The sequence below is a fragment of the Coregonus clupeaformis genome, chromosome 40 (assembly GCF_020615455.1).
Source record: "Coregonus clupeaformis isolate EN_2021a chromosome 40, ASM2061545v1, whole genome shotgun sequence".
Lineage (NCBI taxonomy): Eukaryota > Metazoa > Chordata > Actinopteri > Salmoniformes > Salmonidae > Coregonus > Coregonus clupeaformis.
In genome coordinates this window covers 1,637,105-1,655,126 of record NC_059231.1, presented here as the reverse complement: position 1 = coordinate 1,655,126, position 18,022 = coordinate 1,637,105, and the positions used below count along the sequence as shown (strand labels likewise).

General features: G+C 41.6%; 1 protein-coding gene across 1 annotated transcript in view; it reads right to left on the bottom strand.

Annotated features, from left to right (window-relative positions):
- LOC121555152 (glypican-6-like) overlaps nucleotides 1-18,022 on the bottom strand; it is a 149,655-nt gene that overhangs the window by 95,082 nt on the left and 36,551 nt on the right. The window contains exons 2-3 of the mRNA XM_041868960.2: nucleotides 17,339-17,497; nucleotides 1,625-2,016 (exon numbers count right to left, since the gene is read on the bottom strand). Of these exons, the coding sequence (XP_041724894.1) occupies nucleotides 1,625-2,016; nucleotides 17,339-17,497 (551 nt within the window). The remainder of the gene's footprint in view (nucleotides 1-1,624; nucleotides 2,017-17,338; nucleotides 17,498-18,022) is intronic.

Sequence of the window (18,022 nt, the reverse complement as noted above, 5' to 3'; positions counted from 1 at the left end):
GACCACCTCCTCTGGGGTGTCTTGTTCCATTATGCATACACCCAATCTCTCCTGGTGAGTTGAGGCCCCGTGGATCAAAGGGCCGTGGCCCCCCGCCACATGACCCGTGTCACAGGTCCCTGGGTAATGTCAGAGTTGAGGTGGGGACACGGCGGCTGCCAGGGAACCCAGGATGTGTGTCACTACCACAGACACTAACAACTCATCCTCATAAAGAGGGTTTCATCAGGCATCCCTGGCTGGAAATAGGGAAGTGATATGGCCTGGAGGTGCATGACGTGATCACAGAGTTCTCCATGCTTGCCGGTAATGAATGACCCGCAGTGGAAAGGTTGACTTTATTTTATGTTCGTGGGTTATAGTTTTATGTTCGTGGGTTATACATCTGATTCTCCGCAGGCAGCCTTTGACCCCCTCATAGCTGCGCTAAAATCTGCATTATGCACACACCATCATGAATTATGGTGAACATAAACCCATTGTCCAGCAACAGTTGCAAAAGGACTCCATTTCCAAACAGGATATTAATTGTTTACTAGCCTTGATGTCCAGGCTTCTCCTCTGGCAACACAGAACAGTGTACACACATTACTATTAACACCAATACCGGTAACAAACACATACAATTCAGATAAATTGCTTGTGACCACCGAGGCTATGGAAGCAAACTTGATCTATAAGTCTAGCCAGTGTTCTAATGTTGATATTAACTGAAAACAAGATATCTAGAAAAACAGCTGTTGTTGTTGTTGTTGACTGGAGCCAACGTCAAGCATACATCTCTTGCTATGCCTTTAATCTTACTTTCCACAGGATCGAAACTACACACCCCCAAGGCAATGACATACTGCAGAAGCAGCTAGCTGCATTAACATTACATCACATCATACAGAATACTTACAGCAAGATTAATGGGGATGGTATACAGACTTAAAAAATATTGGGCAATAGAGATACAAACATCCATAGCAAAAATATCTATATGGCCATAGCTTGGAGCCAGATAGTCTTCCCATGCTTGAGAATTCCTCCTGAACAATGGGAGGCCCAACCACAGGTCATTATACTTGGAAAGGCAGCTCTGAGCCTTAACCCAACATCCCATAGGCCCATACAAAGAGATGGTAGTGGTGGGAAGGCAGTGGTAGGTCAGTCAGAAGAGTGTATGATCGAAATACCATACTGTAGGGGATGTCCTGGGAGAGAAAAAAAATAACCAGAAAGCAAACAGAGACCTTCAGCTTGTTTAAGCATGTGTTTGATACACTGTTATATTCTGTTCTACTTCTCTCCCCACCAGCACAATCCATTCCAGCCCCAACACCAACCAATTTCTCAGTTTGTTGATCTCAGGTTTTGAAATATAATATTGATATGTGATAATGATGGATCCAACAAAATCAGTCAATTGTTCAATTCTGGGGAAAGTGTTCGTATAAATCTATGACATGAATTTTACATGATCAAATTGGGTCAAAGTTTTCAGGGGGAAATTCCCATTGGGCAAGTGGAATATATTCCTTATCAAAATGACCATCATCCCTGCTGCACAATAGCAGCAAATTAGCCCAAACTAAAACCACTCAACTCAGTTTGCTTATGAATGGCAGAGACGAGGGCTTACCTTGGACACCCTGCTGGCCACCTCTCTACCGACCGAGAGGCCCTGGACGAAGGTGCGTGCCACGACGAAAGCCCTGGTAACCTGAGCCTTGAGCTTCTTGGGCACGTCTCCAAAGGGCTTGAGCTGGTCCGTGTACTTACTGATGCACTCCAGATAGTCCTCGGTGATGACATACTGGGAGTTGAGCAGCGTGAACATGCGCTCCAGCAGACGCGACCAGAAGTCGTTGAGCATCTCCTCCAGGTTAACGTTGCCTCCAGTGTAGTAGCGCTTCAGCTCGGCAAACAGGTTCTGGAACACTTCCGAGTTCTGCATGTATGGCTTGCCGTAGGTCCGCACGAACATCTCGTTCAAAGACCTCTCCGTGTTCTCCAACAACTCCAGGAAGAACTCTGGGTCAAGAGGAAAAGGAGACAATTAAAATATTGTCTATTATAGCCTATGTTGGCCTACATCTGTCTGCAAATACGATTATAGATGATCTTGCTATTATAATGAGATACCTATTGACTTGAGCTAACATTTTAATTATTTAAAATGTAAAGACACTGTACACCAGTTTGTCTTTTCATAGATGAAGGGTGTCTGGGTCTAAGATTGGCACACTTCCATTAGGTTTTTACATTACACTGTTGCTCAAATTAAAACGGAGAACAGACAAACGTTTTTTCAGGTTAACACTATCTATTCACACCAATACTAACTATGTTCATATTCTCCTCTAGACTTCAGCAGTGTTAATGACTTAGTAATGCTATCCTGCCAGTCACTCTCTATTGGCTGGCCCTATTCAAGCACACTTACACTTGCTACTTTACATACTGCTTTAGCAATAACAATCTGTATTTCTCACCTTGATTTGTGGAAATGCAGTGGAGTTGCCAGAGTGACTTGGCAGTAGAGGTTTGTATATTCATACATTTCAATACTGCCATTGTTATGTGATAAATGAAAAGATTGTTGCATGCAAATTGCTATATTTACTTGTAAATATATTTCTTTACTGGTGAAAAGACAATGGATTTTCCCAGATAGCGTGGTTTTGGGAATGAATAGCATTTGCTGTGGATATCAGACCAGAACAACTATAATACCATAACAACTAGAATACCATAACAATTAGAATATCATAACAACAGGAATACCAGAACAACTATAATACCATAACAATTAGAATATCATAACAATTAGAATATCATAACAACTAGAATATCAGAACAACTAGAATCTGCTGTGGCTATCAGATCAGAACAACTGGAATCGTGACCATGCTGTAATATCAAGCTTGTGACTGAGATGCAATTAGCAAAGAAAGAGGATTACATCCTGTATGGTGTAGAAAAAAGGTCATGTGCATTTCAAAGTTACAGACAGCTGGATAGGGAAAGGGGGATACCTAGTCAGTTAAATGAATATACTATCTAGGGAAAGGGGGATACCTAGTCAGTTAAATTAATATACTATCTAGGGAAAGGGGGATACCTAGTCAGTTAAATGAATATACTATCTAGGGAAAGGGGGATACCTGGTCAGTTAAATGAATATACTATCTAGGGAAAGGGGGAAACCTAGTCAGTTAAATGAATACACTATCTAGGAAAGGGGGATACCTAGTCAGTTAAATGAATATACTATCTAGGAAAGGGGGATACCTAGTCAGTTAAATGAATATACTATCTAGGGAAAGGGGGATACCTAGTCAGTTAAATGAATATACTATCTAGGGAAAGGGGATACCTAGTCAGTTAAATGAATATACTATCTAGGGAAAGGGGGATACCTGGTCAGTTAAATGAATATACTATCTAGGGAAAGGGGATACCTAGTCAGTTAAATTAATATACTATCTAGGGAAAGGGGGATACCTAGTCAGTTAAATGAATATACTATCTAGGGAAAGGGGGATACCTAGTCAGTTAAATGAATATACTATCTAGGGAAAGGGGGATACCTAGTCAGTTAAATTAATATACTATCTAGGGAAAGGGGGATACCTAGTCAGTTAAATGAATATACTATCTAGGGAAAGGGGGATACCTGGTCAGTTAAATGAATATACTATCTAGGGAAAGGGGGAAACCTAGTCAGTTAAATGAATACACTATCTAGGGAAAGGGGGATACCTAGTCAGTTAAATGAATATACTATCTAGGGAAAGGGGGATACCTAGTCAGTTAAATGAATATACTATCTAGGGAAAGGGGGATACCTAGTCAGTTAAATGAATATACTATCTAGGGAAAGGGGGATACCTAGTCAGTTAAATGAATATACTATCTAGGGAAAGGGGGATACCTAGTCAGTTAAATGAATATACTATCTAGGGAAAGGGGGATACCTAGTCAGTTAAATGAATATACTATCTAGGGAAAGGGGGATACCTAGTCAGTTAAATGAATATACTATCTAGGGATAGGGGGATACCTAGTCAGTTAAATGAATATACTATCTAGGGATAGGGAGATACCTAGTCAGTTAAATGAATATACTATCTAGGGATAGGGAGATACCTAGTCAGTTAAATGAATATACTATCTAGGGAAAGGGGGATACCTAGTCAGTTAAATGAATATACTATCTAGGGAAAGGGGGATACCTAGTCAGTTAAATGAATATACTATCTAGGGATAGGGAGATACCTAGTCAGTTAAATGAATATACTATCTAGGGATAGGGAGATACCTAGTCAGTTAAATGAATATACTATCTAGGGATAGGGAGATACCTAGTCAGTTAAATGAATATACTATCTAGGGAAGGGGGATACCTAGTCAGTTGTACAACTGAATGCATTGAACTGAAATGTGTCTTCTGCATTTAACCAAACCCCTCTGAATCGGAGTGCGGAGGGCTGCCTTAATTGACATTCACATCTTTGGCGCCCGGGAACAGTGGGTTAACTGCCTTGCTCAGGGGCAGAACGACAGATGTTTACCTTGTCAGCTTGGGGATTTGGATCGCCTCTTTTGTAATGTCAAAAGTTAATTCACTAAAATCCTTGCCAAGCAAAGACTACCTGAAAAAAAGGCCCATTGTTTGTTGCTCTTATTCCATTTTGAGACGAATCCACACCTTTGGAGATTTTTTTTCAACACCAATATAAACTACCTTTGAAAATGCAAAGGATGCTCTCCTGTTGTGATTCTGGAAAGCCATAAGGCCTGTGTTTGTGGTTAAGATAGAAAGCCATAAGGCCTGTGTTTGTGGTTAAGATAGAAAGCCATGAGGCCTGTGTTTGTGGTGAAGGTAGAAAGCCATGAGGCCTGTGTTTGTGGTGAAGGTAGAAAGCCATGAGGCCTGTGTTTGTGGTGAAGGTAGAAAGCCATGAGGCCTGTGTTTGTGGTGAAGGTAGAAAGCCATGAGGCCTGTGTTTGTGGTGAAGGTAGAAAGCCATGAGGCCTGTGTTTGTGGTGAAGGTAGAAAGCCATGAGGCCTGTGTTTGTGGTGAAGGTAGAAAGCCATAAGGCCTGTGTTTGTGGTGAAGGTAGAAAGCCATAAGGCCTGTGTTTGTGGTGAAGGTAGAAAGCCATAAGGCCTGTGTTTGTGGTGAAGGTAGAAAGCCATAAGGCCTGTGTTTGTGGTGAAGGTAGAAAGTCATAAGGCCTGTGTTTGTGGTGAAGGTAGAAAGCCATAAGGCCTGTGTTTGTGGTGAAGGTAGAAAGTTATAAAGGCCTGTGTTTGTGGTGAAGGTAGAAAGCCATAAGGCCTGTGTTTGTGGTGAAGGTAGAAAGCCATAAGGCCTGTGTTTGTGGTGAAGGTAGAAAGCCATAAGGCCTGTGTTTGTGGTGAAGGTAGAAAGTTATAAAGGCCTGTGTTTGTGGTGAAGGTAGAAAGCCATAAGGCCTGTGTTTGTGGTGATGGTAGAAAGCCATAAGGCCTGTGTTTGTGGTGAAGGTAGAAAGCCATAAGGCCTGTGTTTGTGGTGAAGGTAGAAAGTTATAAAGGCCTGTGTTTGTGGTGAAGGTAGAAAGCCATAAGGCCTGTGTTTGTGGTGAAGTTAGAAAGCCATAAGGCCTGTGTTTGTGGTGAAGGTAGAAAGCCATAGGGCATGTGTTTGTGGTGAAGGTAGAAAGCCATAAGGCCTGTGATTGTAGTGAAGGTGGATCGTTATATCTGTTTAGATGACACCTGCCATGCCCGAAAAACTGTCCAATGCACATTAATGGGAATGACAACACATGGAGTACATACAACACCACCACATATTACCCCAAACATTTTATCAAGTGACGATATTAAGAACAGTGGGAATGCTTGACTCGCTCAGCCACTTCTTTTCCTGCGTTATTCACTTCCTACACACAGCTTATTGTTTACCGAATGGCCTCTATGGGTCGATGAGGTGACAAGGTGTTCCTACCATCTGCTATGGATAATGATTAGCCTTGCCTCTCAAGGAACCAGATTACATTTGAATAGAGTTCATGCCATTTCCTCCAAATTAGGAGACAGGGTGCAACAGTTTAAGACTTATCATAGCAGACATTCCCATGACTTCCATACTAAACCTAGGAAGGCATCAGAGCTTGGTTTGAATCCATTACTACCAGTCTCAGTTATTCGTACTTTACAGGCAAAGGAAAAAGATCAAGACGCTCTTATCTTCTTAAATATAACACAGTGTCTGATATACATCATATAGGAAGTAATACCCTGGGCAGTCTTTGGTGCAGGTCATGTTGGGTCACATGCTGTTCCGCCAGGAGCCCAGAGCTCCTCTCCTCTCACCTCATCAGGCCAGAATCAGAGGGCCCTTGTTCCAACTGTAATGGCTCTAAGTGTTCATTTAAACGCTCTGCAAAGCTAGTGAAATTAAATTACATTAGGAGCAACACATTAGCGAGACTCTAAACACCAGAGAGAAAAGATCCATGGGAAATCTGATCTGAAATCCTGGAATACTGAATCATATCTGTCTCAATATCTTTTGCTGGAGGATGTGCTTGCCATCTTCATTCAAGGCATCTGCATTTAGGACATTCTCAAGTTGTCTTGTCTTGCTCTGTATTTCTATCTTCCGTCATCAATGATCCTACCTGAAGAGATCTAGCTACTCCATATGCAATCTAACTTTATCCAACTAGCTGCACTATGTTCCTGGTGCATCACATTGACACCTTCATTGTTCTGGCATTACCATCTCTCACACCTGCCAACCTGTGACTGTGAAGATACCCTTGGTTATTTACATCCTTATCTCTTAAGAGACTCAGAATAAAATAGATTGCTTCAGATTTACCAGCAGTTTGTTGCTACTCAACATGTACTCAGTATTTAACACATCTAAAGCCCGATGAGAGGAAAGAGCTGAGCAGTAAACACTGATCTGACAGAGGAAAGAGCTGAGCAGTAAACACTGATCTGACAGAGGAAAGAGCTGAGCAGTAAACACTGATCTGACAGAGGAAAGAGCTGAGCAGTAAACACTGATCTGACAGAGGAAAGAGCTGAGCAGTAAACACTGATCTGACAGAGGAAAGAGCTGAGCAGTAAACACTGATCTGACAGAGGAAAGAGCTGAGCAGTAAACACTGATCTGACAGAGGAAAGAGCTGAGCAGTAAACACTGGTTCTCATCTGTACTAAATCAAATCAAAGTTTATTGGTTGCGTACACAGATTTGCAGATGTTAATCACAGGTGCAGCAAAATGCTTGTAAAAAAAAAATTACAAAAATACTAAGGAGGCATATAGTTGTTATCTTGGTCCAAAAGTGTATTAAGAGATTGTGTTATGCTAATAGTAATACAGTATGCTGAAAGAGTCTGGTGGTTGACTGTTTACACTTCTCTGAGGCATGACAGATTGAAATATCGCAAAATGTGGGTGTTTGTATTATGGAGTGTTATTGGCATGTCTGGATTCCATTTTCACTTTAGAACAAATCCTTTGTTATTTCTGTTTTTACATGTTCTTTAATGTTACTGCTGTTGGACACCAGTGACATAATTACATCAAATTATTTTTCCAGACCTTTACCTTTTACCAGCGTGATGTATTCAGAATAAATACTAATGAGAAAGAATGTCATCCTTTAATTGAGTATATTTACTTGTTTATCACTTCCAGAAAGAAGTGGCATTTGCTTAGTACTTCCAAACAACTTCCAGAAAGTAAAGTTTTGTCTTCAGTGAAATGTGTTTAAATAAGTCATTCTTGAGCACCCTTGAGAGAATTGAGATACAATGGAAGAATATACAGTTAATTATTTAAGTAATTTTTAAGCTTGTCTTGTGCTTAATCGAATTGGCTTCATTAATAAAAAATAAGAGTCCATGGCACCCAGTGATATCCCTTCTGATTAATGACACCTTTTAAACTGATTTGAGGATAAGAAATTATCAGTGCAGTCAATTCTTCTCCCTTTTGGATCAGCTCGGCAATTAATCGAATACAATCAACGTAATTGAGGTGGAATTCATTTAAAATTTAGTCTGAATATTTGATTCCATGCCAAGCTCAATTTCAGTACAATTAGGATGAATAATGATCACTGACATTATGGATGACCACAACACAGTTCAGTGAATAATACATTTAGTAAAAAAGACAACTTAGTATAATTACAGCAAAACCATGAATAGGATCATATTTTTCGAAATGGGTATTAAGGGGTATGGCAGAAACGGCAAATTCCGAGTAAATCTCACTTAAGGCCTCAATACATTGTGGTAATTAAGAGGTCTCCCCAAAATGAACGGCTGCGAAAGCTGTGAGCTGAGAGAACAATGAGGCAGAAATGTTGGACAAAAGTGATGTTAATGCTTATAACTGGCATAGAGTTCATTACTTTCAGCAGATTAAGCTCAATATGGCCGCCTATTACTCATACAGAGCACAGTGCTGGGAGGGAACAGGCTAAACAGAGCCATTCTCACTTTGACAACGTGTAGCTACGCCTCTGCTTCAATAGAACAGTCACTCTGAGGTCAACCAGTCTCTTGCTAAAACAGTCTGAAGATCGTCAAATCTGTTCTAACAAAATGTAAATATTTGTATAAGAGAATATACACGGAGAGAACAGGCAAAACATGCTTTTCACAACTCTTTGGAAAACGAAGATTTATTTTAGAGGCACTCAAGTGTCTCGATCTTTATTTTGAAGAAAATTGTTTTTGGGGCCATTTGGAGCTACCATCTAGCCATCAGCAGCAGATGTGTTTAGCGATGACAGTGAGCTGCTGTGGGACATTGTTCAGGGCCGCAGTGTAGAGTTGGGCCCTGCGGGCTATAGTTAATTACAGCAACTTCTCCCGAGACGTGACCAGCAGTAACTCACACTACAGGGCTTTCTAAAACAACACAGCAGCCGTGTAATTGTGATTCATATGAAAGCTATGGGACAAATCAAAACGACAGAGATTCACAGTGATTTAAAGCCTTTTTCACAAAAGCAAAAAAGAACTGCCCCCAGTCTTCAAGGCTACACGTGACAGTTGCAGCAGTCACCGAGTGACATTGTGGATCCTAAAGGCAACCCAGAATGTTCTGATGTTTCTGGCGTGAGAGATTATACTTCAAGCAAAACCACAAAACCAGGAACATTTAAGCTGACAGTCAAAATGTGGAGGTTACATAATTAAGGCAACATGATAACAGGAGACTATTTAACTGTCATCAATCACCACACGGCAGGTCATTTATAACAGCCTCAATATTAAACATGCAGCCCTCAACATTGACCTTACGTGACCATCATTTGGCAGCATGGAGCATCAGAGTTTGAGCATACAAGAATTCACAAAGCAGATCTCTTTGAGTGAACCTCATGACATCCACTCACAGCAGGATGGAACAACAGATCACTAGACAAAAATTATCAAAGGATCATGCTTTCAATTATAGACTTCAAGTACTTCAAATAATGTTTGAATTTGAATTTAATAGATCCATATATTATCGTCAGAGTTAGCTCACAGTTTGGGCAGGTTTCTATCATGTGATAAAACCCTGAATCCATCCCCCATCCATAGATAAAAAGCTACACTCGTTCATACAAGAAAGTAATCCAAGAGTACTGTATCCACAACATTCCCCATTGAGTTTTATCACGTAATAAAAATAACATTGCCAGTGATTTATGAGCATAGCACACACCACCTTATCTCCACCCATTGCAGGAATAAAGCCGGTCTCTCTCTCTCTCTCTCTCTCTCTCTCTCTCTCTCTCTCTCTCTCTCTCTCTCTCTCTCTCTCTCTCAGTCAACCACTCTCTCTGTCAACCCTCTCTCTCTCTCTCTCTCTCTCTCTCTCTCTCTCTCTCTCTCTCTCTCTCTCTCTCTTTATGTCAACCATTCTCTCTCTCTCTCTGCTCTCTCTCTCTCTCTCTCTCTCTCTCTCTCTCTCTCTCTCTCTCTCTCTCTCTCTCTCTCTCTCTCTCTCTCTCTCTCTCTCTCTCTCTCTCTCTCTCTCTCTCTCTCTCTCTCTCTCTCTTCTCTCTCTCTCTCTCTCTCTCTCTCTCTCTCTCTCTCTCTCTCTCTCTCTCTCTCTCTCCCAGTCTCTCTCTCTCTCTCTCTCTCTCTCTCTCCCAGTCTCTCTCTCTATCTCCCAGTCTCTCTCTCTATCTCCCAGTCTCTCTCTCTATCTCCCAGTCTCTCTCTGTGTTTATCAGGGCTGCAGTTCGGCATACAATTTATGAGCGCCTCCACCTCTGCTTGAAACCTGAACTTTTCCTGCCAGGGGGAAAGCATCCTAATTCCACCTGTCAATCAGAGGCTGGCATTACCGAGAGGAGAGGATCCTGCCATTGGTCTGATAGGGAGAACGCTGTCTGAGGGACGGGAATGAGTCTGAGAGGAGGGCCTCTGTTACTGTGGAGAACATGACAGCCTGACCTTTTATACCATGCATGCCTGGGGATTATTCCTCTGGGGATGCTGTTGTGAGTCGTACACTTCTGGCTGGGGTCAGAGGGCGTGGGCGTGGGCCCTGTCAATCGACAACTGGTTTTTAAAACATTTGAAGAAAAAGGAAGTGATTTATATTTCCCCTCTTTCTCCTTGAGTAGAATTGTTATGGCATAGTGTTCATCATCCGCACGAGGGGCAATGGAAACCAATATGATCGCAGGCAGGTAATATGATAGACAAACGCCTCAATCTTTAAGAAGCCCAATTCAAATCACATTGACCTATTAGTGTGGAAGATACATACAATTGGAATAAACATTAACTCTTGACACCATGATCACATGACCACATTAATATCTCTAAATGACAACACATCATTATCTCTAAATGACAACACATCATTATTTCTAAATGACAACACATCATTATCTCTAAATTACAACACATCATTATCTCTAAATGACAACACATCATTATCTCCTCTGTAGCTCAATTGGTAGAGCATGGCACTTGTAACGCCAGGGTAGTGTGTTCGATCCCCGGGACCACGCATACCTAAAAATGTATGCACACATGACTGTAAGTCGCTTTGGATAAAAGCGTCTGCTAAATGACATATTATTATTATCTCTAAATGACAACACATAATTATCTCTAAATGACAACACATAATTATCTCTAAATGACAACACATCATTATCTCTAAATGACAACACATCATTATCTCTAAATGACAACACATCTTTATATCTAAATGGGAATCAAAGCAGGGGAGAAAAATAATCAAAGCAAAGATGATTACCACAGAGCAGACAGACCTCTGTCAGAGCAAAAGGTGGACGCTATTCATCTTTGCGTGTGAAAAACAAAAATACCAAAATGTTCAGCTAAAAGCGCTGCACCACAGGCATTGGGCTGTTTAAGAGTCTGTAGCCCTAGATAGAATCGATCGTGCCGGTCTCACTACATTAATATTCTGTGTAGATCGGCAGCAGCATGGTGTTAGTGGTCAGTGGAGAGCTAGGACATTGATTAGTAATTAAGACCCCCACCTTAGCATTTAATGAGCTTAACGGGAGAGAAATCTGCAGGCCTGTTCCTTCTCTCATTTCTCCGAGCAACAACAGTACCGTTTCCCAGGGTCCTGGGATATGGATTAGCGCCAAGCCACTGAAAAATATGCTACATTGTATGCATGCATAAATGATCCACCAGAACAAAGGAAAATCATACTAAATCCCACTAATAGGAGCCGTGTTAGTGACATGGATAGTTGAGATGACGGCCTCTATTTTCTCTTGTAGGTCTTATGTTACAGCTGGATCACTGACGGAGTAGTCTGACGGAGTAGTCTGACGGAGTAGTCTGACGGTGTAGTCTGGATCTTTAGGGGGTGATGTGGGATATTTCTGCCTGGAACAGCTTGGCAAAGGATAGCGACGGTGCGCTCTCTCACTGTTGTGGTAGTGACACGTAGGCAGTGGTGTCAAGGTATGCGTGGGCTGCTCTGTCAGCTACAGTAAAGATCATGGCCCACTCCACACAGAGTGTATGAACTACATGAACGCTTACTCTGTGTGGACGGGACTCTAGGAACAAATACATGGTAAATAGCATTTAAATGAGACAGCTAGCACTGTACATTGTGGTCCTCTGTAGCTCAATTGGTAGAGCATGGCGCTTGTAACGCCAGGGTAGTGGGTTCGATCCCCGGGACCACCCATACGTAAAAATGTATGCACACATGACTGTAAGTCGCTTTGGATAAAAGTGTCTGCTAAATGGCATATTATTACATTAGCTGATGAGGCTTACTTGTCCAGTGTCCTCCTACTCAATGAGTACATTCACATGTACACTAATAATTCGATATTAAACAGATTATGGCAGTAGGCAGATTATGCAATAGTCATGTAAAGACCTTACTCTGCTTATCTTAATCAGTATAAGGTCAAAATCTAAGTAAGCATACACCAGGGGTGAAAGTAAGGCGGTACAGCGTCCCGGCAAAACAAAATAGTGGGGGTACGCCGTACTTGTAAAACATGAGCCTATCACCAAAAAATATATATATACACTACCGGTCAAAAGTTTTAGAACACCTACTCATTCAAGGGTTTTTCTTTATTTTTTACATTGTAGAATAATAGTGAAGACATCAAAACTATGAAATAACACATATGGAATCATGTAGTAACCAAAAAAGTGTTAAACAAATCAAAATATATTTTATATTTGAGATTCTTCAAATAGCCACCCTTTGCCTTGATGACAGCTTTGCACATTTTTGGCATTCTTTCAACCAGCTTCACCTGGAATGCTTTTCCAAAAGTTGAAGGAGTTCCCTCATTTGCTGAGCACTTGTGGGCTGCTTTTCCTTCACTCTGCGGTCCGACTCATCCCAAACCATCTCAATTTGGTTGAGGTAGGGGGATTGTGAGCCAGCCGAGCGAGCCTCCCTCTTTAGCATGAGTGAAGTGAGTTCGGAACAACAATGTATGCGTCTTAGAAGTAGTTTTCACATACAAACGTATATGTCCAAACTCAGAATCAAATATGCTTCCTGTGGTAGAATGTTTATTTTGATTGGCCATTTTCTGCATTTTTCAGAGTGCCATCAGGTAGCCTGATTTCAGATGTGTCCATGTAAACAGGATTGTTAGGAAAGTCGATCTTCCAAAGCATGTAAACGTTTTAAATCAAACTATTATATTAATCTGACTATCCATAATAATTGTATTATTGTGTGCATGTAACCGTACTCAATGTTGTGGGCACAATAATTGTAGCCTGGTGAAATGCTGTTCTCACCATTCAAATAAATAAAATCAGTTAAAGATAAAGATTTTTTAATATATATTTTTTCAAATAGAAATAGTGACATCAGTAATAAAAAACATTGTTTCACTTCAAACAATGGTGAGCAGTCTGGTTTAACCAGGCTCCAATCATTTCCCTGGTGTTGACTTTTTCATCAAATATATCAGCATCAAATACTGTATGGTATAGCTGGCCTCTGATTCCATCCTTTTAGCACTAGCTGGTGAAACCCAAAGCCACTCTAGATGTTGAAATATTCCTAATATTCCTTGGCGTCCAGGGAGTTGAAGGCTGACCTTGCTAAAACAACTCTAGAATTATCCAGGCTTGAACATTTCTCCAACGTGATTGAATGTATAGATAACTGACACATAAATTAAATCAGAGTCCAAATAGGAATGTCTCATGTTTCCTGTGTTGCAAGTCAGCAGAGACCCTCTCCAGACTCTGTGTCTCCTGTAAAGTTCGCAGCCAGCAGAAAGCTGCAGCATGGAAACCTGCACACAGCATCCATCCTGACACTGATTAAATTATGGAGAGTGGCAGGGTGCCCCTAGAGAAACATGGGTGCCTGGAGTCATGGATGTAAGTGCTGCTGGACAAAACCCATTTACCTCCCCCATCCTCATCCTTGGAGCCCTCCACTTCTCTCATGACATTCACTCTCCCTGACAGAGGCCGATCAAAATATACACTTATTTATTGATGCATGCTTGCTTCCAGGAACGGCACGTGTGCTAAAGATTTTGTTTTCCTGGAAAAAAAGAACACACCGACGTTCTGACATTGAGTTTCTGTGCAACTATCCGATCATTTGAGAGTTATAGGCTGTAATTCAATAGCCCCGGATACGATGATGAACCGTTTAAAAAGGAGTGGGCATGGTGAATCATGCCACTTGCTGCCGGGAATTGGGCTGACGTCCGAAACACTCAAGAGTTGTCTGAAGTTGCAACTATGTCTGGATTGTAAAATGTGTGAAGACTAAAAAGTGACAGTTGTCTTCCATGAAAGTAAACTCTAGTCTTCTAAATAGAGGGCTATGGGGGCTCAAAATACAGAGATTCATGCAGTTGTGTTTTCTTGAGATTTTCAAAGAACTTGGGCTGCAGTTCACTACAGTGAGAGCAGGTTTAACGAGAACATCACATGTTCTCATCTCAAGTAAGCTCAGCATGAAAGGTCAAGAACATAACCGCTGAGCTCTTGAGAATGTTGCAGTTCTTTGGGATATACTGTAGGTAACTCATACATGTGCCTGTTATTGGGTTGTGAAGAGGTACAGAGGCATTCAACTTTGTGTATTATAATTTCAAGTGTGAGATGACAGAGGAAGAACAATATCAACAGCATAAACATTTTACAATAAACTTGGGAAAACAGAAGCAGAAGGAAATGCATAATTTGGACTAAAATATTCATAGCTAAATATATTTACATTTTAGTCATTTAGCAGACGCTCTTATCCAGAGCGACTTACAGTTAGTGCATACATTTTTATCATACCCCCTGTGGGAATCAAACCCACAACCCTGGCGTTGCAAACGCCATGCTCTATCAACTGAGCTACATCCCTGCCGGCCATTCCCTCCCCTACCCTGGACGACGCTGGGCCAATTGTGCGCCGCCCCATGGGTCTCCCGGTTGCGGCCGGCTACGACAGAGCCTGGATTCGAACCAGGATCTCTAGTGGCACAGCTAGCACTGCGATGCAGTGCCTTAGACCACTGCGCCACTCGGAAGACTTATGACCATACATTTAAACATTTGCTTACTCTTAAATCTTTTTGGGTCCCCTTGCCAAATAAAAGTCAGTTGACAACAGTAAACTTGTAACAACTTGGTAAGAAAACATGGTCATCGTCAATTGTTGATTCATTATTAAGATTAGCCTATAGTGTTTTGCTAGTGTATTCCAACACTCTGTAGTGGCCATAATGCTGTTACTGGAGATGTGTAGTAATACTCCCAGTGCATCATATTGAATGAAAAATGACTCTGCTTTAAATCCCAGGTGCAGATGACTGCAGGATTTAACATATGCACTGCTCTCCATTGAATAATTGTGGGGCCTTCAAAATGTATGCAATATATGCTTTTTCAGCTCTGCTCCCAGATTTGAGGCACTTACTCAATAGCTTTAGCTCATTTTTCACATCCCACACAATAAACATCAAGGCAGTGCTCGCCATAGACATTAGCTGAATGTAATCTTTTTTTACAAGTGTTAACAGTCAAAAGTGTAATAATATTTAATCATAAAGCGTTTGGCTTAGTTGTGCAGAAATCGTTTTATGAGAAAGGTGGGGAGATTGGGTTTTCCAGTTAGGCGCCACTTCAGAGAGAGAGAGAGAGAGAGAGAGAGAGAGAGAGAGAGAGAGAGAGAGAGAGAGAGAGAGAGAGAGAGAGAGAGAGAGAGGGAAGGGTTGACAGAGAGAATGGTTGACAGAGAGAGAGAGACAGAGCGAGAGAGAGAGAGAGAAGGGTTGACATAGAGAGAGAGAGAGAGAGAGAGAGAGAGAGAGAGAGAGAGAGAGAGAGAGAAGAGTTGACAGAGAGAATGGTTGACAGAGAGAGAGAGAGAGAGAGAGCGAGAGAGAGAGAGAGAGAGGGTTGACAGAGAGAGAGAGAGAGAGAGAGAGAGAGAGAGAGAGAGAGGGTTGACAGAGAGAGAGAGAGAGAGAGAGAGAGAGAGAGAGAGAGAGAGAGAGAGAGAGAGAGAGAGGGTTGGACGAGAGAGAATGGTTGACAGAGAGAGAGAGAGAGAGAGAGAGAGAGAGAGAGAGAGAGAGAGAGAGAGAGAGAGAGAGAGAGGAAGGGTTGAGAGAGAGAGAGAGAGAGAGAGAGAGAGAGGGAAGGGTAGAGAGAGAGAATGGTTGACAGAGAGAGAGAGAGAGAGAGAGAGAGAGAAAGAGAGAGAGGCTAAACTCATTGTTCTTAAGAAGCATTGCACTGACACTGTGGACTAATCTGTGAAAGCCCTTAGCTCCTCACACTGGAGAGAGCACTGTTGAATCAAGGCCACTGCTTGGCTTAACGTTTACAAACTCCCTGAATTCCCTGTGTTAACAGTGAACCAACTGAAGCACATCCAACCCAAACAGAAGCACAATATGGTTTTGGTTAAACCAAATAAGGATAAAGAAGCCCCATCTGGCGCAGGGAAAGCCAGCACACAGACACTTTCTCCACAGAGTTTCTATAACATAAATCAAATATTAAAAATTATATTTTATAAAAACCCGCTGACTGAAATGTGACAGGAGGATGGATGGCTGTGGGACGGGATCCCATAATTGACATGATTTACCTCCATCTCCTCTATCCCCATTGTCCTGATGAGCAGCAGCTGCCCACACTGCTGAGTGTGCCATTGGAGAGATTTGTGTTATTGCTCACTAAACCATAACAAGCAAGGACTCACTGGGAAGTGGACGATCAGGAAGAAGTGTGTGTGAAAGTCGAGGCCGAGGCATAAAACATAATATATCTATCTGCAAAGAGAAGCTCCATTCTCTGTGGGGTTAAGTCAGGATCTCACATACTGCCGCAGCAGACCTGCTATAGGAGATGTATTAGAGGAGGATGATGCCCTCCGCTCCTGGCTTCAGCTGTCAATCTGTTGTGCAAGAGGCCATGTTTGTCTAACCCAAAGGAGGTACTCACAGACTTCATGAGGATTGCAAACACAACAGTAAGCGAAACTGACATAGAAGTTAACAAAACAAACTTTGTTCATCAAGGATCCTCAAGTAGCTGTGTATAGAGAACAGGAGGTTGCTGGCACCTTAATTGGGGAGGACAGGCTCTTGGTAATGGCTGGAGGAGAATGGGTGGAATGGAATCAAATATAACAAACACATGGTTTCCAGGTGTTTGATGCCATTCCATTTACTCCGTTCCAGCCATTACTATGAGCCGTTCTCCTCAGCAGCCTCCTATAGGTAGCTCAAATGAAAGAGTATTGAAGGTGAGCAACAATCCAGAAGAGGGTATATGCAGGTAAACAAAAGTTGTTAGAAAGAACACCAGAAACATGTCTTACCATCAAACTTTTTATGTCTGGAGACAAAGGTGCTTCGCAATTCATGACTAGTTTCATCGACCAGGTTCTCCAACTCCAGCTTGCTCTGTTGGCCAAACTTGTCCTCCATTTCGGAGGTGCAACAGGTGTTCTCTTGAGGACATACACGAAGATGGTCACCTGGACATAACAGATATGGTATTCAGTCACACAGATTTATCATGTTATAAACAGAAGACCAAAACTAGAACACATTTTTAATCATATTCTGATTCAACTAACACAAGGAGGGTTGATTAAACTACGGCTGTTCTCTGACAAAGGGGTTGCTGATTTGAATATTTTTTAGTAATAGAGTAATGTCAGTGATGTCAGACTAAAAATATAAATACAAAATCATTATCTTTAGACATTTGAAGTATTGTTGATGCTCTAACAATGCTGTGCACTTCTCGTTCACTGTCAATGTTGCAGTCACTTTTCACTATTTTATTATAAGTCATATTTGTCAAGCTGTGCTGCTCACAACATGATAATAAAGTGCTGTCAATGTCTGTAACACAAATGAGAGGGAGCCTAAATCAAAATATCTCCACAAGCTAGGGGTTAGCTGCTTAAAATGATTGGATCAATTCTAATAACAGCTTGTTATTACCCTGTGTTCTCAATTTGAACCAGTCTCTGCATGCAACCATTTCTGAATTT